Source organism: Melospiza georgiana, chromosome 20 (genome assembly GCF_028018845.1).
Source record: "Melospiza georgiana isolate bMelGeo1 chromosome 20, bMelGeo1.pri, whole genome shotgun sequence".
NCBI classification, from domain to species: Eukaryota; Metazoa; Chordata; class Aves; order Passeriformes; family Passerellidae; genus Melospiza; species Melospiza georgiana.
In genome coordinates, this window is record NC_080449.1 from 6,140,302 (window position 1) to 6,164,222 (window position 23,921).

Genomic DNA, 23,921 nt, shown 5'->3' on the forward strand with positions numbered 1-23,921 from the left:
CTACAATGCCTTCTCCCAGTGCTACTTGTGCCAGAACAAAATTATTCTGTCTATCTAACAGGATGACTTTTTTATTTTAATGTAACAGCTTCTCTGCTGAAATAAGCATCTGCCTGGTTTGAAAACAGAATTAATAAGATTATTAAAAAATAATTTTTAAAAGCAGCTAAAAATATTTTTATTAAAAAAAAAGAGAGTGAAAGCTTCTCTTAGCCTTGTTAGCTTTTAAAATATGTTCCCAAGCCACTGGACCATAGTGTGCTGCTCTGGAGGAATCTGAGATGAATGTGCAGAGTCATTGCTGTCACAGCATGCTGGGAGCAGCCCTGCTGGGCACAGCCTCCACTTGACATGTGGAGGGGAACACTCCCCCACCATTCAGGAGGTCTCTGAAGGGACAGCATGTGGACATCCTTGTCCAAGCCCAGCAGGATGCAGATCTCTTTGGAAAGGTTCAGTGACTAAAATATTTCTGTCCTCCTTCTGGGATTCACTGGGAGGAGGATCAAAATATTTTGTTATGGATGGAGAAGGGGAATTTTCCTGCTGGAAGATGCAGCTCTGGAGATCTGTGCTAGCACTCGGACCATCCAGCTGAGAGCTCCCCTGGATCAGCAGGCAGGGCACTGATCTGCCTTTCCAGGCACACAGCTCACTGGAGTGCTTTTCTCCAGAGGAACTGGTGTGTCCTGACCACAGGAGGACACATCTCATCAGATGTGAACTCACCAACTGCTCTGCCTCCACACTGTTCCATAGCTGGGCGTGCGCTCCCACCTCCAAATGCAGAGCTGCCCTTCTGAGCCTGGCCAGATTTTCTGCTCCCCTATTTCAGCATCTCCAGGCATAACAAGGGCTGGTGCCATGGTGCCTGACCACAGGAGCCTCATCAGGATGTGAATTCATCTACTGCTCTGCCTCTACACTGTTCCCATGGCTGGGCATGCGCTTCCACCTTCGGATGCAGGGCTGCCCTTCTGAGCCTGGCCAGATTTTCTGCTCCCCTATTTCAGAACCTCCAGGCATAACAAAGGTTGGTGCCATGGTGCCTGACCATGGGAGCCTCATCAGAATGTGAACTTATCAACTGCTCATCAGAATGTGAGATTATCAACTGCTCTGCCTCCATGGCTGGGAGTGCACTCCCACCTTCAGATGCAGGGCTGCCCTTCCTGAGCCTGGACAGATTTTCTGCTCCCCTATTTTAGCACCTCCAGGCATATCAAAGGATGGTGCCATGGTGCCTGACCATGGGAGCCTCATCAGAATGTGAACTTATCAACTGCTCATCAGAATGTGAATTCATCCACTGCTCTGCCTCCACACCGTCCCTGTGCCGCCTTTGTATGCAGGGCTTCCCTTCCTGAGCCTGGACAGATTTTCTGCTCCCATATTTCAGCGTGTCCAGGCATATCAAAGGCTGGTGCCACCTTTCCTTCCTCTTGCCCTCCGTTCTCAAGAATATCAGAGAAGGAGAGGTGTGTCCTTCTGTCAAGCCCTGCAGCTGCCAGGGATGCTCCCAAGCCGTCACCATCCGAATCCAAAGGCAGCCAGAGCAGCTGCTCCTCCAGCCTGGCCAGGGCCAAGCTCTGTGCCTGCTCACACACCCCAGGACAAAGCTCTGCACAGCTCAGCCCCAGCCATTCCCTGCCAGCCCCTGCTCCTGCCTTCATTCTGCTTATGCAAATCCATGGCAAGCTGCACATATGCAGGGAGCTGCATTATGCAGGGGATGTAGCAGCAGCAGTCCCTGCACTGCATGTGGAATGAAGGCTGGGGCTGGAGGAGATGCTGTGTGATGGAATTGTCTGGTTCGTGCCCATCACTGAATGGTTCCTGTTTGCCAACTGCTTTTGGAGATGCTAGACAGGAATGTAAATTGTGGCTTTCGTAAAGTAGCATAAACGTGTAGTAATGTCATTTTTAGATGAGCATTTACATCGAAGACAACACCGGGAGGCTTCATTGTTTACATGCACTATGGAAATGGATTTCAGGTTTGGGTTTACACACATTTATTTACACGGCATGTACTGATTGCAAACCAATGTACATCACTCCTTTACAGGCATAATATAAACTAGGGGGATTCTGTATTTTTGCCTGGATGAATTTCCATTGCTCATTCCACATGGAGAAGAGAACCCCCTTTCATCTCAGCTCCCTCTGTCCTTCAATTGCCGTGCTGTCTCTCCTAAAAACCCTTCCCTGTGACTGGAAAACAAAAAAAAGCTGATGTCCCTTTTAAACACATAGCATAAAACCCTAATAAGAAAACCTTGTCAGCAGAACTTCAGCACGACTAAAAAGACCCTAAGCAAAGATTAAAAGGCCTAACAGTGCCCATCAATTCATACCTGAGCTAAGCACCACCTTAATGCTGTTTGAGAAGAACGTTCACGGTGCTTCCTTGGATGCTTCAGACATGCAATCAAGTGGAACAGGGCTGAAAACCTGCCAGGCTGCGTGAGAGAGGATCTGTGGGTGCATTTTGTCACTGTCACAGCGCCTGGGTCCCAGCACCCAGCCTGGTTTTGGGAAGCACCACGAGCTTTCCCAGGCACAGCTGCGTTCCTGCTGCTCATCCTGGCTCTCACTCCTACCCAGCCACACTGGGGAAATTATTATTGCGGTTTTTTTCTTTATCCTAAGATGCTGAACCCAGAGAAAATCAAAGCTGGACCCCAGGGAATTTCAAGATTTCATAGTCACAGAGTGAAAAGGACACTCAGTCTTTTTTTGTTTTTCAGTCCTTCCCTAACTCAAGGTTATAAAAGCTCCTTGCAAATTCAAACTGAAGAATAAACAGCTAAACACAATACACTCAAAATCAAAATGTTCCTCTTTTGACATTTTTGAAGTGGCACTGCTTGACTTCATATCTTGAGATGAACTTTAGCGCCTTAAAAATTGGAAAAAAATAAAAAATTCACTGGATTAATAAAGTGAAAATAAACAGCACAGTTTAAAACTTTCACTGAGCCTGAAATGAAATGTTTCAATGTTTTCATTTTACTGAAAAGTTGAACAAACATCCATTTCATATCAACCCATTTTTAATATGATTTTTGTTCTGTACAACCAGTGAACCACAAAATCAATTCTTTGTACTGCTCTACTGACCAGTAGATTAAATTCAATGCAATAAAGAGACAGCAAAAACAGCCAATGAGGAATGGAGAGAAGAAGGGCCAGAAAAAAATGATGGAAGCAGCTCTTATATATTCTGTCTGTGCCACAACTTAGCACAACCAAAACAACGTCACAACCACTTTAAAAGAACTTTCATGCACATTGCTGCAGGAAAGAGCAGCCTCACCTGTCCCCTTTGTCACCCTGCTGCCTCTATCTGCACAACCCTGTCCCTCTGCTATGCCCTGACCACAGAATGAATGAGACCAGGAAGTGATCTAGTTAAAAATTAACTTTTACTTATTTTATATTTTATATTTTATTTTATTTTATTTTATTTTATTTTATTTTATTTTATTTTATTTTATTTTATTTTACTTTATCTTATTATTTTTTTTCACCTGTCAGACTGTTTTCTGTTTTTCTGCCAGGTGAGTTCCTCAGCTCTTTGAAATCACAGTTTTACATGAAATCTGCCTGGCAGTTCCCAGTCAGGAAAGGCCAAACTTCTGTAGATTGGAGTCAACTTTAGCCCGGAGAAAAGGAGGCTCAGGGGGGACCTTCTTGCTCTCTACAGCTCCCTGATGGGAGTGACAAGTGACAAAAGGAAATTACCTCAAGCTGAGCCAGGTGAGGACATCAGGAAAATTTTTTTTTAATGGAAAAATCTGCCCATGGAGGTTTGGAGTGCCCATCCCTGGAGGTGTCCCAGGAAGGGCTGGAGGTGGCACTGAGTGCTCTGGGCTGTGGACAAGGTGGGCATCAGGCACAGGTTGGACTCGATCTTGGAAGACTTTTCCAGCCAAAACAATTCTGTGATTCTGATATAAAACCAGCCATAAAACCCTCACAATCACTGACCAGCTTGGCCAAACCCAGTGCCTGATGTAAGAGTAACATTTTGCTTTTGCTCAGAAATTATAAAAGCTCATTTTCCTCCCAGCCAGGGCAGGCAGTCACACAAACCCTGGGGCTGTGTGTGTGCCCTGGGCAGTGCTGGGTGTGCTGGAACACATTCTCCAGCCAATAAATTGGTGAATTTACCTTGAAGTCAACAGTTTCACACATTTATGTCACAGAGAATCTGGCTCATTGTTTTTAATTTGCGGTGCCATAAAACTTTGAAAGTTTTGTGAGACAGTTTTGTGAGACCAATCTTTTTTCCTCCTTCATTTTTCTTTTTTTCCTCTAAGGGAAAATTCAAGCAGCAGAACAGCATATGCATTTCTAAGTCTGCTGTGGCCTGTGCTATGTGCACAGCAGAGATGCTGGCTTCAGGATCCTTCTCTTCCTCTTCACTGAGGGAGTGACACATTTAGGGAGCACATAGCTGCTCAGATTTGTGGGTTTTCTAGGACTAAATAAAAATCTCTAGTGTGGCTGAATGCATTCACCAGCGCAAATCCCTTTATGAGCACACAGTTTAGTGTCCACTCTGAACTGAAGAAAGAGGGAAATAACACAAATGCTGGTTATATGGGACCATGGGGGTCCCTAATCCGGCCTCCCACTTGAAGCAGGACCAGCTCTTGAGCACATCAGCTGAGGCTTTGTCCTGACAAGCCTTGAAAATCACCAAGTCACTCTAACCTTGAAAGTCACGCTCACCTCTACAGCCACAACAGCCTTGTGCTCCACAATATCAGCAGTTTCACTCCTAACCTTACTAGTTCTCTCCTTACTATCCTAGAGATAGCAGTAGCGATAATCCAAGCCTATGTTTTCGTACTCCTACTGAGCCTCTACCTAAAAGAAAATATCCAACTCTCAAAGGCACACCAAGCACATTCTTATCACATGGAGACCCCTCTCACCTCTCCACTGACTTGTCCTAGACCTGCACTGTTTCTCCTGAGGAAACGACATTTTGGGAGAAAAAAAAAAAAATCAGCTTTTTTCCCCAGGCAGCATCCCAACCAATTTCTGTCCAGCTTGTGCAGCCAGTTTCTCCCAATCTTTCTTGTCTCACAAGCTCCTTTTCCTTTTTAACTATCTGGGACCTTGCTGTACCTAGTGTTGGTGAGTTATCAGCTCTGTCCTGTCACTCTGCAGAGGGAGGGATGGGCAGGACTGGCTGCTTTGGTGCCACCTCCCTCACTAAGTTTTGATTTAAGCAGACCTGACAGAGGTCTCAGAAGGATTCTGTATTTGCAGATTTCATGAAATTAGGCAGCCTCTAACTGGTCCCACTGCAGCAGAAGCTACAAGGTGAGCAGATCTCTTTTTTATACCCCAGGGTTTCCCTGCTCCCTTGCACAGACAGCCAGACTTCCCTGTCCCCACTGTCATTTCAGAAAATGGAATTAAACTCCCACGCACGGAAAACGCGCATTCCTTCTCGCACATGCACGTTCCACTCGCAGCCCTGTGTGATCATCCATTTTATATTGCTGCTGTCCCTTATGTCCAAACATCTTGCAGCTTTTAATTAAGTCTGCCCAGCAATGCAGAGCAGGCAAGTGCTGTCATCTCCTCATCTCCCCTTCTCAGGGGGTGGGGAGGGAATTGGGGCACGCAGAAATGAGCTCACACACAGCCACAGCACAAACCTGGGGCAAAAACCCAGGTCCTGCCTGTGTCACCTCTCTGCCACTCCATCTGTGGGCTCCCCTTTCCAAAGCTCTGTGTCCTGTCCCTCTTTTCCCTAGAATTGGCAATGACAATCTCTGCTCAGCTGGATGAACCCATCTCACCTTGTCCATCTTTGCCTCCCCTATCTGACACTGAACAAAGCCTTTTATTTTTCTTTTAAGGAAAGAATTTTTCTAATTTTTCATTGTTTTTGTTTGGTTTTTGTTTGTTTGGGGTTTTGTTGTTGTTTTGGGTTTGGTTTGTTTTTTGTTTTTTGGTTGTTTTGTTTTTTGTTTTTTTCTAGATCTTGCTTCAGCTGAGCAGCATCATCAGGGAAATTCCTGTCAGTGCCTCTGCCTGGTAATTTGCATGGAGCATTCCAGTGCTCAGCCCACTTTTTTGCTTTGCCTTATAGCTAAATAACTTCTGAGAGAAGAAGCAGGAAAAAAAAAAAAAAAAGGACAACATGACAACATACTTCAAAGCAGTGGGCTGAAGCTGTTAACTGTTCAGTGGTAACAGGGATGTTTTCTGGTCTGAGCAGGACCCCAGTCCCAAAGCCAAGCTGAGCTTCATCTGTTCTCCAGCCTTCCTGCAGTACCTCGTACCCCAGGCTCTCATGACTAGGAATAACAACAAGGATGGTGATAATGAATATTCAGACAACCCACAAACCACTCTCAGCATCTGCCATCCTATCTGCATTAGCACCAGTGTGCACAGATAATGATCAAAGCAGCATTTTCCTGCCAGAGGCCCCCCTAAACCACCCTTATTAGTATGAATCAATGCTGACTAATGTGCTTCCCTAATGCAATTGTATCCACTCCTACTGTTCATGATTTAATATAAGACATCTCCCCCTTTGCCTGCCTTCCTCCTAATGCCAAATGCAAGGTGGAAGCCTTGACTGAGGGTACCAGGAAAATCAGAAAAAAAATTTTTACAAGAGACCTAAAATCCACTGAAATGAAATGCGTGGAAGGAGGTAACAAGACTTTGGGGCTTTTAACAGTGAACTGTCTGCTCACTCTAGGATGCTAGACCTGCATCCAGGCTTCCTATGAAAGATATCATCAGCTCTGAGGTTCTACAGCAGTTCTGCTTATGCAGAATATAAAATAGCCCTGCTCACTGCAACAGGCTCTGTGCTGGGTGCTGACATGCTCTGGACTTCAGTAATGATAGAAGGAAGACTCCCCCATGATTTTATGTTGCTTCCTTTGTAGCATCACCTGCAAAAAGGAGAAAATTCTGCATTTTGCCTTATGCTGCTCTCAGCACCACCAGTGGCTTTGCCTTGGTGGTTTTCCAGTGTAAATGACACGGCCCTAATGTGATGTGTCCATGTTCCCACACAGCAGGACACCAGGGAAATCACCACTAAACGGCCAACAGTGCTTCAGTTAGGGCTGGGTGAAGCCCTCTGGATTGATTTCACATCCTCTCCAAACCCTTGGTCACTGTGGCTGGTTTGGGATCTGCTGCCATCAGCCCTGGGAGAAGAGCAGGGATCAGGCCAAACCTCCCTCAGCAAAATCACAAGGAACTGCTTGACAGAGCAACAAACTAAAAACCAGCCAACCTAAAAAAGTATGGGAGGAAAGGGGCATTGAAGGAGAAGATTGCACAGAAAATTCCCATGCTCCATATCAGCTGCTTTCCTAAGGAAAGGATTGATATCCTTAATGCAGGATGTGTGCCTCCCTTGGGCTAGCCTAGTGCAAAGAGCAATTGAGAGCCATCTTTTGGTAGGAAAGAGGCTTCTATGTTGGAATTAAACAGTTGACAAAATCCCAACAGCTTTACAGATTCTCGGAGTCAATTTAAGGAGGCCACAAAATGAGATTTTACCCCTGTGGGTTTCAGTAAAACGGAATGTTCTGGGAGAGTGTGTGCACAGTCTAGCTCTTAACTGTGAGAATTGGCTGTGGCTCCACTAATTCTCCATAGCCAGGCTGAGCCTGATATCCCTTTAAAAATGCATGGGCTCAATTTTTAAGTGACCAGTTCTGCCAAACAGGGCCAGATATTAAAAACAAACAGCCCTGCGGCATCCAGCCAGACTCCCACCTGATCGTGGCATCTGCTCTGCTGCAGCACGTGAGGCTTTCTCCTCTTCCTCAGCTGAGCAGGTTTGTCCCAGAGTTGGATTTCCAAGGTGCTCAGCTCCCACCAGCTCCAAACACCACACATGAGTGGCATTCCCAAGCACTCAGCTCCCTCCTTCAGCTCAACTGTGTGGTGTTTGGCCATGAGATGCCCTTGCAGTCCTCTCTAAACTCTCTCCCCAACTACTTCCACTGGATTTTTGTCTTATTTCCAGGGATTTTTTGGGAATGCTCAGCTCCCAGCAGCTCCAAGCACCACACATGAGTGGCATTCCCAAGCTCCCTCCTTCTGCTCAACTGTGCGGTGTTTGGCCATGAAATACCCCGGGTACCCTTGCAGTCCTCTCTAAACTCTCTCCTAACTACTTCCACTGGATTTTTGGCTTATTTCCATGGTTTTTTTTTTTGGAATGGTGACTTCTCCAGCATGGTCATTATCTGCAAGACACCTCTCTCAGACACTTGCCATGCACACAGAATGCTGATGCCCTTTTTCTCCCATGCTGGGAGGAGGGTGTTGTGTTCTCCACCTGCTCCACATGTCTTTCATAAATGGTTTAACAACATTAAGCAGAAACAGAAAAAACAGAACAACTTCCCATACATAAAATTCATCTTTAACTGAGGTAAGACTTTAAATTCATATTAGTTTCCTACAAATCAAAAGGGAATTTGTTCCTTTCCCCCTGACAGATAAAACAACAAACCACAGGCTTCACAGGCAAACAAACTCTTGGCTCCTTTATAAAAGTGGAGGAGGCACAGCCATGGCAGAGGCTGCTTGCTCAGGGTGTGAATCCTCCATCACAGGAGACCTCCCAGGTCCCCCACAAACCTCTGTCAGATGTGACACAGGTATGCCTGAGCCTGCCTTGGGGGAAAGGCTCAATTAAATGACCTCTCAAGGTCCTTGCAGACCCGTTTCTCCGTGATGCTCAGAGACAGGATCCCAGGCTTGATGGATCTGTGGCCTGACCCACAGTGGCAGCTCGTAGCCATGTCTGAACACATCCATCGTGTGCCTCTGTGCCCCCAGCCCCTGCAGACTCTGTGCTGGCATGCTGGGCTGCACGGCTCTTTAGCAAAGGGCACAGCCAGTGCCAGAGGCGAGGAGCAGGGCAGGGATCTGCGGGCTGGGTCACTGTGTGTGTTGGCAGGCAGGGCAGGAGGGGAGCTGGGCAGAGCACAGCCAGGCAAAAAGGCTTTTGGGAAAAGGCATTTTCTCTGCTGCTCTGCGCACAGGCACCAGTGGAAGCAAGGCAGTGCAGCTTTTAGGTTTTGGGGCTGTCTTCCCCCTGAGCTGTTTTGGAGAGGACAAGCCAGGACAATATTTTTAACCTGCTGCAGGGAAAGGGGGTTCTGCACTCCCTGGAGGCTGCAGGACAAGAACATTTTTCTTCCCCACACAGAGCTGATGCCTCACAAATGTCTGTAACTCTGGCTCTGTGCCCATGGGACAACACTCCCAGCACACAGGTGATTCCCTGTAATTCCCTGTAATTCCCCCTCCCCATGTCCATGTCCATGTGCACAGTGCCACAGGCTGCTCACCAACATTTCCCTGCCCACCACTCTGCATGGCTGTGTCTTTCTGAAGCACAACAGGACCATATAATTATGTAAATACACACGTGGCCGGGAGAGTTTTTCAGTCTCTTTGGGTTTCAGCACAAATCTCCAGACACTTGCTGGCTTATTCCCCTTCACTCCAAAGTGCCTGCTGCTTCAAAAGGGCCTTCATGTGAGCACCCCAGCTTTTCAGATTAAAATGAGGAGGAAAAGGGGTGGTTCTAGATAGCACAGCTGGCAAGAAGAGTTTGAAACAAGTGACAGCTAAGGCTTAAAAGCCCAGAAGGCAAAGTAAAATCCAAATTCTGCCTATTCTCTGTAGGTTTTTTTAACTCTCTGCAGTTTCTTAAATCAAGATCACAGTTCTTGGGCCAAGTCCAACTTACACATGGAGATAAATCCTCAAAGATCCGTGGTAGGCAGCACACAGCCAAGGCTCCTACACAGCAGTGTGAGAACTGTCACGCTGACGTGCGTGGTGACATCTTTATGTGAACCTGCAGCTACTGGCAGTTCACATGTACGAGTTTGGTACAGAGGCTCGGGCTGTCCAGAGCTCCATTGATTTGAAAAAGCTGCTTGGGAACCTGCCTGTGAACTGTCTGTCACCAGGAATGAAGAACACCCACCCCCTCAGCTCCTTTTCATCTCACTCTGTGCTGTGCACATTGCCGCGACACTGCAGCGCCTTCATCTCACTATCAGAGCGCTCCACCCCAGCCTTTGAAGCAATTTGCATTGCCAGCTGGGGGCCTGGGGGAACTAAAGCAGCGTTGCCAGGTGGAATGGGGACAGTGGTGCAGCTCTCAGCCTGCAGCCCATGGGAGCTGGCAGAGCTCCCAGCACCCAAAAACTCGTCCAAGGCACAGGAAGCAGATCGGAAACACAAGGTGACCCCTGTGGGAGGGAGGAATAACAAGGAGGACTCCATGGATATCAGAAGGTTCATAAATTGGAACACAAACCCTGTGAGGAATGTTTGAAGGAGCTGGGGCTGTTTAGCCTGGAGAAGAGGAGGCTTAGAGGTGACCTTATTGCTCTCTACACCTTCCTGAAGGGAGGCTGCAGACAGGTGGGGTTGGGCTCTGACAGAACCAGAGGACACAGTCTCCAGCTACAGCAGGGAAGGTACAGGCTGGATATCAGGAAAAATTTTTTCACCAAAAGAATAATAACGTACTGGAATGCCCTTCCCAGGGAGGTGGTGGAATCACCATCTCTGGATGTGTTTAAAAAAGACTGGACATGGCTAAAAAAAGACTGAGTGCTATAGTTGAGGTGTTAGGGCACAGGATGGACTCAATGATCTTAGAGGTCCCTTCCAACCTCATTATTCTGTGATTCTGTGATTCTGTAATTACCTTATTATACTATATTATTCTATTCTGTATTACACTACATCGAAACTGAATCTGCACAAGCACCCAACTCAATTCCAACTGCCCAGAACCTCATGACTGTCTGCTGACCCACAGCCTGCACACACCTTTGGCCCTGGCAGGCCAAGGAAACAAAACACCATCACCTTGGGTAAACAATCTCTGCATTGCATTCTGCTTTGGCACAACACAGGAGCAGCCAATGACACAAGAATCGTTTTGATCATTCTTTTCCCTGCTTCTCTCAGGTCCAGAGCATGTGAATTCCACAGAAGGCGACATACCTGTATATTTTATATCTGGTTGTAAATCCTTGACGATGTCTTTCCACAAAGGATAAGTAGCTCCGTGAGTGGTGGAAAGGCCCCCTGTCTGAAATAAGCCAATCAAACTCCTTGGAGACATGTTGGTTGGTAGCAGCTGGGTCCTGGTGGGAGGGCTGTATGAGTATATGGTCCCATATAAACAGGAGGTAGAGGAACTCAACAAGCCTCCAGTTCATGCTTTTCTGTCTGCCTTTTTCCTCTCATTCTTGCTCCATTCTGTGGAGTCCTGTTGGAAGAGAGAGGGGATAGGAGGAAGGAGAGAGAGAAAGAGAAATGGAGGGGAGGAGAGGGAGGAGGGAGAGAAAGAGAGAGATTAAAAATGCTCGGATCCTTTGACAACCTTCTCTCAGGGTGAAAACAGACGTGAAAAACCAAGTACTAAAAGACTTCAGTTTGCCTGTGTTACACCTTAGAGTATTTGGCAGTGTTTTATTCATGTATTTAAGTGGTGTCTTTAACCTCCTGAGCATATCCCACCTTTGAAATAACCAGGTCCTGACCTGAGACATCCTCACCCCAGCTCCTCCATCATTTCCCTCGTGAAGTTCTCCACAGTGCAGCAAAGGCGAGTGAAGGCCAGGCACTGGAGGTGGCTGCACCCTAGGCTACAATTACCCCTTTATTGTCCCTTTAATGCTGTGCCAGAGAAACGTGTCTCCTGCTTTCATGTCTCTCTGATGATCTCTAATCCATACTCTGTGCAACCTGAGCAATCTATAAAGACCCAGCTCTTACTTTCAAGTGCTGCCAAAAAAAGAAATAAAACAAAATAATTACCCAGGTCTGGCGACGGCACACACGGACACACAGACACACACAGACACACACAACGGTGAAATCCTGCCAAACTCTGACAGATAAAAATGTCCTCACCCTGCTTTCCTGCTGGGGAGGTGTGCGTGGTGCAGGGGATGGAGTCTGTTGGTATTTCAGTTTTGGAGGGACCTTGAGGCACTCCTCAAGATCAAGGGCTCTGCAGGGTGACAGGCTGAGCATGCACATTGAGCCTGGGAGATCCTTCCCAGCACCTGGAGCAGGGCACAGTCTCACTGCTACTGTGGGAGAGCAGCAAAGCAAGGCTGAGTGTCGCAGACATCTTTTAGGAAAGATCCTTTCCTTAGGATTTTTCCTCCTGAGAAGCTGAGAGACCTCAGGAACAAAATGTAAACAATGGTTATCTGCTGCTGTGGAATGCAACAGGTGCATCTGTGATTGATCCATGTTGAATGTTTGTAATCAATGGCCAATCACAGTCAGCTGGCTTGGACTCTGTCCAAGACACAAACCTTTGTTATCATTCTTTGCTATTCTATTCTTAGCTAGCCTTCTGATGAAATCCTTTCTTCTATTCTTTTAGTACAGTTTTAATGTAATATATATCATAAAATAATAAATCAAGCCTTCTGAAACATGGAGTCAGATCCTCATCTCTTCCCTCATACTCAGACCCCTGTGAACACCGTCACAGCTGGGGACAGCCCTGTGTGAGCCAGGCATGTGACAAGGCATATGATGAGTGGGAAGGCAATCCGGGGGCAAGGTGCCCTGCTAAAGGTTACACAGCAAGCCTTGGATACAGCTGGAAGAGAGCCCTGCTCTCCTGACTCCCATTGCCAGCATCTCAGCCCTTGGCTCATCCTCAGCCCAGCCAGGCTGCTGGCACCCTGGCACTGCTGGCACCGTGCCCCAGATGACAGGTGTCACCTGTGACCGTGTTCACAGGGGTCTGAGGATGAGGGAAGAGATGAGGATCTCACTCCATGTTTACAAGGCTGATTTATTATTTTATTATATATATTATATTAAAATTATACTAAAAGAATAGAAGAAAGGATTTCATCAGAAGGCTAGCTAAGAATAGAAAAAGAAAGAATGATAACAAAAGGCTTGTGGCTTGGACACTCTGTCTGAGCCAGCTGACTGTGATTGGCCATTAATGATAAACAACCAACACGGGCCAATCACAGATGCACCTGTTGCATTCCACAGTAGCAGATAACCATTGTTTGCATTTTGTTCCTGAGGCTTCTTATCTTCTCAGGAGGAAAAAATCCGAAGGAAGGGATTTTTCATACAGAGATGTCTGTGACAGTCACCTCCCACCCAGGATGGTCCCCTCCTGCTCCCACAGCAGCAGCTCAGCCTGTTGGGTTGTGCTCCTCGCCCCTGGGAGCTGCTTGGAAAAGTCCTCTCCACGCTCACAGCTGGTTCCTGCTCCTGCCTTCTGGGTTTTGTGGAGGGAGTGCCAGCACTGTGAGCTGGCAGTGATCTTAAAGCTGCCTCCCAAATCTGGGAGCACAAATTGTGCTCAGGACAGGTGATACCCACCTGTTTCTGTAAAACACAGTGCAGAGAGACTGCAGATACTTTTTAAAGCAGGAGAAATGAGGCTACTCAGAGCTTTGTCACAGTGAGAGTTCACATCAGGCTTCTTTGTGCATCTCCAGAAAACTTTCTGGTTTTGAGCCTGAGTCCTCTAAAAGTTTGTAACTCCCATAAAGAAAAGATTTTTCTGAGAGTGTAGGAGAGACGTGCTAGAGGTGCCAGCTGCACTCGCAGCACTGTGTGTGAGCCTTGGCTGCTGGGAGCAGCAGAGCACAGAGCAGAGGTGTTCGTGACCAGCACGGCCATCCCTCTGCTCCAGGAGCTTCCCCTGGAGCATTGCAGGGCTGCATGCCTTGGCAATGAGTGTGTGAGCTGCTGTGCAGGTGGGCTGGAGCCCTGGGTGTGCTGGGCAGCTCAGGAGCCCTCTGTGTGTGTGTGCCAGGGAGTGGGAGCCTGCACGTGGGCGCAGCATGTGCTCGAGGAGCTGCAGCACAGAACTGAGATGTGTAAGTCATGAAGATGACACTCAGCTGTGGCATTACAGGAAGAAATGGGGGGGGGGGGGGAAGTATGAGAAAGTCAGCCAATGTTTGATTTTTCTGTTGGTCCTTTCTAATTGCAGATGGAATATTGCTGTTATTAAACCTGGTGGTACCTGTTGTTCCTTTTCTGGAGATATGTTTTTAACATCAGCCTTCACCACTGATTCTTATTTCAGCCCTGTACAGGGAGGTTCTCAGTGCTTAGCCCCTCACATCACACACAGAATGGTTCTACTTTTCCTTACAAACCAGGGGAGTTTCTAGCCTTACCCTGAGGGCAACAGAGCACAGAACATCCCTGCCTCCACTCACTCCCGAGCCCAAGGTGATTTCTGGGGAATGCTCCCAACTGCATCCCCACCTTCAGCACCTCCAAATTCCAGTTCAGAAGTGGATTTCTACTGCTTCTCCACCCAGGCTCCTTCCCTGCCAGGCTGTTCTTGTCCCATCAGCTCAAACTCAGCGTGTTTGCCATGAGCTGGGTGTACAGACAACAATCAGCTGCTCTGTACATGCTGTCCCAGCTTCCTTGGTTGTCTGCTCATTAAACTCACCCAAAGCTATTTCCCTCATCTGCCAGCCTGGATCAGTTTTCCCTTAAATATTTCACTGTCTATTGGATTTCTGTTGCAGAGAGAGGAAGGGAGCTCTTATGTACCCAAGTGGGGGAAAGCCTCCCTCCAGTTTCCAGCACCGTGCAAGTGAGAACTGAAAAATGAGAAGAGCCAAACAAAAATGGGCCTCAGAGAAATCCCAGTGTGTCCTCCTGCATGTGAATGTCATACACTGGGGAAATATCAGCTTGTGAAAGAGAGGAGACGGTCCCTAATTCACCACACACCACTCTTCATCCTTTCTTCCTTTCCTTTGGGGCACAGCTGGAGTCAGGATGATTGAGGCTGTGATGCTCTCATCCAGGAGGTAAGATATGGGCAGAACATGCCTTGAGACCACTGGAGAAATGATCACATCTCCAGCCTGGAAGCTGCCTGGATGAGTTCTGAGGGCAGGGAGTGGTGCCCGAGGCAATGGAGGATGGTGGAGCGCAACTGGGTCCAGACTACTATCACACCATCAACTTTAATTTTTTAGTAGTATCTTTTTCCCCCCTGTAGCTGCTGTAGAGATGTTGTTTCACATTAAAGATTAATCCATTCCACAGGGCTGGTCCCCATGGAAGCTATAAAGCTTACTAAAGTGGGACTGTCTTGTGTCTGAGAAAATACTGTGAGGTGCACTCAATCCACCTCCTAACAAGCTTGAATCCAAAATTAATTTTTCAGGTGTCTTTATGGGACTCCACTGATGTGAAATGTGTTCTGTGGGTTTGGCAAAAGGAACCAGGCAAGAAGCAGGGTGGGAGACCCCAGGCTAACTAACTACATCTGGCACAGAAACAGCCTGTGGACTAAAGAGTGGGCTTGGGGGAGCCAGACACTGGGTTTTGAGCCAAGAATCCAGTGTTTTGCTCAACTCTGCCCCAAACTCCCCCTATGACCTTGAGCAGTGCCCTTACATGTGGAGTCTTGGCCCCACTTTCCAATTGTCAGCATGGAGTCACAATGGGGTTTGTGTGACTCTTTAGACCAAGAACTTGCTGGAGAGGCCAGAACTGGGCTGTAGCATCTCCCAAAACACAAACCTGCTGTTTGCTTTGTGTCTTTCCCAAGGTGTTTCTGCCCCACAGTGAATGCCAACCATTTCAGCAAAGGGCAGCAGTTAACAACACCCAGCTCTGCAGCCCATCCCCACGAGAAAGAGAGAAGCACAGCACAGCAGGGAGGGAGCTGGGTCCTCCTGGCTCGTGTCAACAAACACCATCATGCAATCATCACATCTGTTAATAAACACAATCCGTGGGTGAGCCAGGACACGGCTCCAGTTCACAGCAAACAAGCAGTGGGAGAAGGAAATGTTGGATGTGCTGACTCTGAGTCATGGTACAGTCATTTTTCCAGCTCCATCCAGCATGGAAGCTCATCCCCCAGTGCACATGGAGATCCCTCCTAAAGCCCCTTGGAGTTTGTTAGGTGGCTTAGGATGCCCTTTTCTTAATACCAATTCAGCCTGGAACATTAAATGTTCTTTATCTTATGAGTCTACAGATTCTTGGAGGAAATATAGGCAAGTATTTTCTGTAAAGTGCAAGTTGTATTTGAATGTACACTTAATTTCTTTGTGATTGATATCTGTGTGTTAATTATATTCTATTTTCAGCAATACCTTCGCTGTCACAAGGCAGTGCCTTTTATCCAAGGAGTTCAAATTGAATTAGAGACATTAATTAAAGCTCTCAGCACTCTAGTAAGGCAGGCAAGTGCTGTTACTCCCATTGTTTCTTGAAATAAGAAGAAAAGAATAGAGCTGGATGTCTACTTAGCCACTTAAAAGGTAATTTTTATACAGTGGGAGAGCTCAGAGTGATAGATTTTGCACAAAATTATACTGCAAGGTCTGTTTCATCCAAGGGAGGCTGTGCAGCCCCAGATCCCTGCTATAAACAGGCAGACAGGATGCAGGTGCTCTGACTCCATTGCTTGCTGTGAACACTCCTCTGCCTCCTGGGATTTTCTACCTTTCCCCTACCCCCTGTACCTTTCATTTATCTCTTCTATTAGATCCAAATTGATCTCACGCACATCCCTTCTGTTTTCCCATGCTCGTTGTTGTGAACTATTTCCATCAGAAATGCAGACTCAGGAAAGAGAAATTACTGAACACATTATTTGCAGTACAGGAATAAGTCCCCTATCTCTTTAAGCTTCATGCACCAATAATTCTTCCTCGTGTCCCACATTTGGTTGTTGGCAGGTTGAGAGAGGTTTCTGCCTGCTGCCATTTACCAGAGGGAAGAGGCTAACAATTGCTATTTGTATCTGAAACAGTTCTGCTCTTCAGCAACTTCACACACGGCTTTAGGATGCTGATAAATTAGTAAGAGACTGAAGTGTCAGGGGAGAGATGAAACAGCTTATGTTAGTTTAGAGCTCAACCCTGGAAAGTGACGAATGTCTGACCTCATTTCAGAGAACAGATTAAGTGTACCCTTAATTTTAAGTACAGGATGTGCTACTCTAGCTTGTATTCAGCCATGCCTGCTTTGGGTTTGTGCACTCAGACTCATGGACAGCCGATTGCTGCCCCACACCTTTAGGATTTAACTTGTGGAGCAGTAACATTTCTGTCCTGTCCCCTAACTGAGGGATGGCCCATGAAAATATCGGAAAGACAACATCTTGTTCTTTGGAAACCCTTCCCAGCAACCCAAGCAAGCTGGGGACACCTTTCCTCTGTCAGGGCCAGAGGAACTCAGGCAATGTGGATGGAAAGGAAAGCCAGTCTGTCAGAGTTTAACTCATATGAACTGCTGAGGATAAACCTGAGCTCTGGAAAAACAGAATTTGGGCACTCGTGACCCAGATGTCTTTATAGCTCAGGCTGCAGACACTGATACCTGCCTGAGTCAGGGCTGGAGCTGCAACTCAGCACTGGCTCTGACTCTCTGGGTGACTGTGGCACACAACACCGTAAAATCCCAAATGGTTGTAAAGCTGTTTTTTCAGAGAAGTGGGATTTCACTATTTCAGGCAGTGATTGGCTAATCCATCCCCAAATCTCAGTAATTCTGCTCTGATCAGTGTCTAAATTTGCATTATTCTTTCACCACTCCAGTTTTAAATATGCATGAGTGGTTAGACCTGCGGGATATTCATCAGCCAAAATATTTTTGGGCGAGGAAAGGCAAGGAGAGAAGATGAGAAATATCTCTCTAAAAATTCCAACAGAGTCCACAAATTCCCTTCACTTTCACCAAATTGCTCATGCTGAAAAAAATAATGATTGGGAGATGTCAGTGTTTGGGTTGTGAGAGCTCCAAGGAGGTTTCCAAATCTCAATTTGAAACTACTGGAGCTTTTTCTCCTTTTGATTTGTCTTTCCACGCCCTTCAGATGGAACAGTGATAAAAATATCACTTTTTACCCCAAATGACTTGTAGGAGAAAAGATTTTTCTTCTTTTCAGTTTATCAACACTTTGCTCACAACTTGTCAGAATATTCTGTGAACCAAAACCGCCCCACAAACCCTCTTTTATTAACGCAGTTCAGCCAGCAGCCTAAAGGGAGCGGTTTTGTGCAGAAACTCCAATTACTCCTTGCCTGTAAGGAGGCAAGAATTGTAATGTAACAGCTCTGTACCTGCTCTTAGCTTGTTTGTCCCCACATTTCAGCTAATTATAAACTCCTGGTGTGATGATGAGGACAATGAGAGGCGGCTTCAAACCAAGCAAGAGTAGCAGGTGACTACACCAAGCCACAAAATCAGGTGGTGCTGGACAGAGGGAGTCCAACCCCAAAAATCCTGATCATAAATCTGCTGTCCAACATACCAAAGTCATTGCTCTGAATTCCAGGCTCCACAGGCACTTGGGTTAGGGCTCAGTGAGGAAAGGAGATCTGTCACAGACATCTTTTATGAAAAATCCCTTCCTTAGGATTTTTCCTCCTGAGAAGCTGTGAGGCCTCAGGAACAAAATGTAAACAATGGTTATCTGCTGCTGTGGAATGCAACAGGTGCATCTGGGATTGGCCCATGTTGGTTTGTTTGTAATTAATGGCCAATCACAGTCAGCTGGCTCGGACAGAGAGTCGGAGCGACAAGCCTTTTGTTATCATTCTTTGCTATTCTATTCTTAGCCAGCCTTCTGATGAAATCCTTTCTTCTTTTCTTTTAGTACAGTTTCAATGCAATACATATCATAAAATAATAAATCAGCCTTCTCAAACATGGAGTCAGATCCTCATCTCTTCCCTCATCCTCAGACCCCTGTGAACATGGTCACAGAGATCCTTCTCACAGCGCTCTTTAGGTTGGGAAAAGAATTAAAATGAACTTCTGCTCATGCACACATGTACATGGGACAGGTTTATGGCGCAGTGTCACAGGGTTGTGAAGATGGTGAAGGGTCTAGAGGAGAAGCCATAGGAGGAGCTGCTGAGGTTTCTCCAGACTGGAAAAGAGGAGACTCAGGAGAAGTTGTGGCATTCATGTTCCACACAAGGGGAGGTGGAAGGGGGGACACTGATCTCTCTGTGACCAGTGATGGGATTGGAGGGACCAGCTGGAGCTGTTCCAGGGCAGCTCAGGCTGGAGATCAGGGAAGAGTTCTTCCCCCAGAGGATGCTGGTTTATGGTAAACTGTCACAGGGCTGTGAGGATGGTGAAGGGTCTAGAGGAGAAGCCATAGGAGGAGCTGCTGAGGTTTGACCAGACTGGAGAAGAGGGGACTCAGGAGAAGTTGTGGCATTCATGTTCCACACAAGGGGAGGTGGAAGGGGAGGCATGGATCTCTTCCCTCTTTGACCAGTGATGGGATTGGAGGGAACAGCTGGATCTGGGCCAGGGCAGCTCAGGCTGGAGCTCAGGGAAAGGCTCCCCAGGGAATGGGCATGGTCCTGAGGCTGCCAGAGCTCCAGGAGCCTTTGGACAGCGCTGCCAGGGGTGCCCAGGGTGGGGTTGTTGGGGTGTTTGGACAGGAGCTGCACTGGACGATCCTGATGGGTCCCTTCCCACTCATAACTCTGCGATTCCGAAGCCAATCCTGCTGAATCCAAGTCTGGAGCAGTGGGTGCTGCACAGACAGCAACCAGCAAGGCGGTGCACGCCCCAAAAAGCTCAGAATCCATTTAGGAGAGCAAGGACAGCAGATGGCCGGGGACAGATGGGGGAAGGCAAGGGAACAGTGAGCTAATCCCGCTCAGCGGGCTGCGGAGCAGCGGTGTCAGCACACCAGCAGCCCAACTGTTGGCAAGAGTTTGATAGCTATTGTCACAAATGGGAGTTAAAAATAGGGAGACTGGATAATGAGCTCGCTTTTGTAGATGTTTGTGAGGAACTCCTCTCATTTGTGAAGTGGCAGAGACAGAATGAATATAGATGATAATAATAATAATGATAAATTGCACTTTTCTGAGCTGCTTATTAAAAAAAAAAAAATATGGCGGGGTGTTGAGCAGTGATTTCTATTAAGCACTGCCCTGAACTTGAAATTATTCCTACTATTATTAAAGTATTGTCCTAGTTAGTCCACTTCCCCATAATTTCTTTTTAAGTTACACAAAAAATGCAGCTCTATCTCCTGTCTTCCTCAGTATTTATACACCTCATATCAAAGTCCAGTAATCTTACAAGAATTAATAGATTTTTATCCTTGCAGCAGCTTTAGGAGATGGGGAAATGCTGCTTTTTTCCATTCAGCAGGATGGGAATTGAGACATGGGGTAGATTAATGGCTTGTCCCAGATCATTTCATGACTGCTTGAGGAATTCAACCCAAATCTCTTACGTCTCCTTGCAGTACCCTTCCCACGCACCTTCATGCTACTATTCCAGAATTAGCTGGGACTTGCCACAGAGCTGCTTAGAATTATTTTGGATTGCTCATTTCATGTCAGGAAAATGCCAATTCATAAGAGGCAAAACACTTTGTAGAAATTTGTTGATTTAAGGGGGGGAAAAAAAAAAGGCGTTTTGATAAAGTCAGCTTTTCTTCAGAACAGACTGTGTTGAGTGTTCCGTTTGGAAGGGATTGGTTCAAGATTGTGTTTTGTTTTTCATTACATGTTGAGTAACATACATTGAAAATCAAAATCAAGTGTTTTCTTAAGCTGTGTGTTTTGACTGAGCTGAAATAGATTTTGTAATTTATGCACAAGAGGAAATATCCAAATTCATTTAATACTTTTCTCACAATTTGGAAAAAGAAACACCTGCAAACCAGACACAATAAACTGAGCAAACATCATACTATTCCCTTCAATTTTTACTGGAAAATCAGGAAAGAGTAATCTGAACCCTCAGTTTAATGAGGCCTGTGCCAGCATCAAGAAATCCTGGTTTTTGCTTTCAGAACTCTCCATCCTGGTGCCAGTCTTTCTAACATATTCCATTTCAAAAACTGGGACCTGTAAGCTGAGAGGCTGAAGGAAAAAAAGTTGGTGCCAAAACTCCTCTGGAGAGCAATAATGTAATTTTCAATCCAAGAAAGTGAACTCATGTATCACACCTGAGAGTCTGTGCGATATTTCTGTTCCAAAGTTCATTCCTGGGAAGAGACTTTGTCACCTAAGCTCACATGGAGTGATCCCACTCCACAGGGCTCGGGAAATGCAAACTATCACTTCTTCTTTCAGTAAAAGAAACTGAGATTGCCTAATCCTTGTAAATGGTTTATCTTTACATTTGTCTTGTCTCTTAAAAGGAGCTTAGCCTTTGGCCGGGTTGTTGTGTTCTAAGAGTGGAGGAGCAGAAGGGGTTAAAATCCACACTAAAATCCATTCCTTCTCCTGCTGCTTGGATAATGCCAGCCTGCCTGCCAGGATGAACGGCACCACTGGAGCTTCCTCTGGGCACCACATTTCACCACCACTCAGCTGGATGGAGCCAAGAGAAGCAGGGGCTGATGAAGAGGGGAGAGAAAAGGGACTCTGAGCTGTCACTTGCAAATTCCAGCCTTGGGCAGCTCCTTCCTTATCCCCCTGAGTGGAAGAAGAATTTGCCATAAACTCTGTGTGCATTTAACCCCTGCCAGGGCACTCTGGAAGCAGGGTGGCACGTCCCAAGGGTGGCATGGCTCAGGCTGCTGTGGGGGAACAGAGATGCAGGCAGGGCCAGGGGGAGCACAGCTGGTCCCTGATGGGGGCTCCATGTCCCTGCAACTCCCTGGGGCATCACTTAGAGGTGAGTTCCACAAACCGCTGGTCGAGGTGTGCAGGGCACGGCTCTGAGGCTGGAAACACGCAGGGTCAGCCCCTTCTGCAGCCCAGCCACCTCATGGAGGAGAAATTAGATGCACTGCACATCAATTCAGGCTAGAAAAGTGAGCTAGAATGAGTGTTAGCCCCAAATAACAGCATTTCATGGGCAGCTTCTGCAGCAAAAGTCAGAAATCTGGAGCTCAAGCTCTGCCATTGCAGGTTCTTCTATTGAAGAACTTCTATTCAAAGTCTATTGAAGTCAATGAGCCTTGGGTTGGACTCTCATTGCAAAAAGATAATCAAATACCATATTAACTCTTAATTTGGAACAGCGTATTAAATTAGAAACTTACATTAACCTGGAACTGCATTTATATAATGAGAAGATTTAAAAGCTGTGTATCACGAAGGTGGGAGAACTCCTACCCAAAGCTGTTCTCAGCAGCCCTGAATCCCAGAGCCAATCTAGCTGCAGCACTGCATTTCCACCTATTCCCCAAGCCCTGAGCCTGGGATTTCCACTGGGACAGAAGGCTGTGTGGAAAATAAAGCCATCTCCTCCTTACCAGTATTAATCTGTCAAGCACAGAAGGCTGGTACCAGCCAGGCTCCAACCAAAGCCAAGAACTAGAAAATCCCAGAGGATCTTGAGGATCTGCACTGGCATCACAAACACCCTCTCCCATCAGTGCACCAGCTCTGCAGCACAGATATGCTAAAAAAACTTAAAACTGGAGGAATTCAGTCCTTTCTGGGATTAAAGTTCAACGCCATCCAGGCCTGAGCATCTCCAACATTGCAGCCCTTTGTTACCCACACTTGAGGCCACCTCTAGCTGTGAGCTTTATTTATTTCCATCGCTGAGACTGTTCTGCTCTGTGCTTAATCCATCTCCTGACCACCTGGAGCGTTTGAGAGTCTTGGCTGTGATGCTTGTCTGTTTGGATAGACTCTAAGCAGAGCTGGTCAAAAAATTTTGACAGAACAGTTTTTCGCAGGAAAACGCAGCTCCCTCAAAATCGAAATATTGCATGGGAACGTCAATTTTGACAAACTTTTTTCACGTTTTAAGTGTCAAAACAAATCAGTTTGATTTTCTCTCTTCATTTCAGTCATGTTGAAATGTTTAATTTTGAGGAAATAAACATATTATTTTTGTATTGTTTCAATTAATTTGTTTTGACATTTCTACACATTTTGTATTGTATTGGTATATGTTTAGAATACATTATACAATGCATAAAGCTGTTTATTTTATGTATTATCATACAATGCCAAATACTTCCCACAGCATCTTAGTGCTTCAGCACTAGGGAACAGAAGATATCAGTGATCTCAAATTATTATTGCTTTTAAATTTTAGGTCATAAGAGCCTTGTGGGATCATGGTTCTCCTTCACACTGAAGTTTATAAAAAGCCACCACATGTCAAAAGGCAAGAATTTCCCAAGGAAATTGTCCATTTTCCAAGCAGCTCTGTCAGCTCAATGACAGCAAAGTACAGCTCCTCTCCCTTCTGCACACCAGAAAACCAACTCCTCTACTTGTTAAAGGAAAAAAAAAAAAAATAGAAGAACAAGAAGAAGAAAATGCAGATTTTCCCGGAGTGGAATTTGTATGCAATGTTTTCCTGAGCATCAGGGATTTAAAAGTCTGAATACCATTGACCTCCTGGGACCTCTGTCTTCCAAACCACTTACGTACTTTTAAAAGATGTATTCCACCTCCTTCCTGGAAGTCTACCTGGTTTTTTTTTTTGGGTTGTTTTTTTTTTTTTTCGCTTATATGAAACCACATTTCTGTTCCCCTGCACGTAACAGAGGGGAATCACTCCCTGTGAATTTCTGCCATGCAGGTGGTGGGAAAAGTGGGTTGAAGAGAAGGGCAAAGCAAGAGGAAAAAGGGAGGGCGAGGAGCTGAGCCTGAAACAAGGCAACTCCATCCATTCCTTTGATTCCAGCAGGAATTAAAAGAAGCATCCCCAACTTGTGGAGATTTATTTGCAGTGGAAGAGGGGGTTTTCAGTCTGCTTTTCCTCTGAGTGGGACATGCCCGGTGCGCCAGGCTCTGTGGTTGGAAATCTGAATTCCCCCACGCAGCTGCTGGGAGTGCACCTCTGAATGCAGATCTGCCTGGATGTGTCCTCGTGCTCCAGCTGGCCTGTCACTATGGATTACAGCTCTTGGCTAATAGTGAGCACTGCTGGAGTCA

General features: G+C 46.4%; 1 protein-coding gene across 1 annotated transcript in view; it reads right to left on the minus strand.

Annotated features, from left to right (window-relative positions):
* BRINP1 (BMP/retinoic acid inducible neural specific 1) overlaps window positions 1–23,921 on the minus strand; it is a 93,474-nt gene that overhangs the window by 51,487 nt on the left and 18,066 nt on the right. Inside the window, exon 2 of the mRNA XM_058038037.1 lies at window positions 11,047–11,314. Coding sequence (XP_057894020.1) covers window positions 11,047–11,264 — 218 coding nt within the window. The 5' untranslated portion in view covers window positions 11,265–11,314. The remainder of the gene's footprint in view (window positions 1–11,046; window positions 11,315–23,921) is intronic.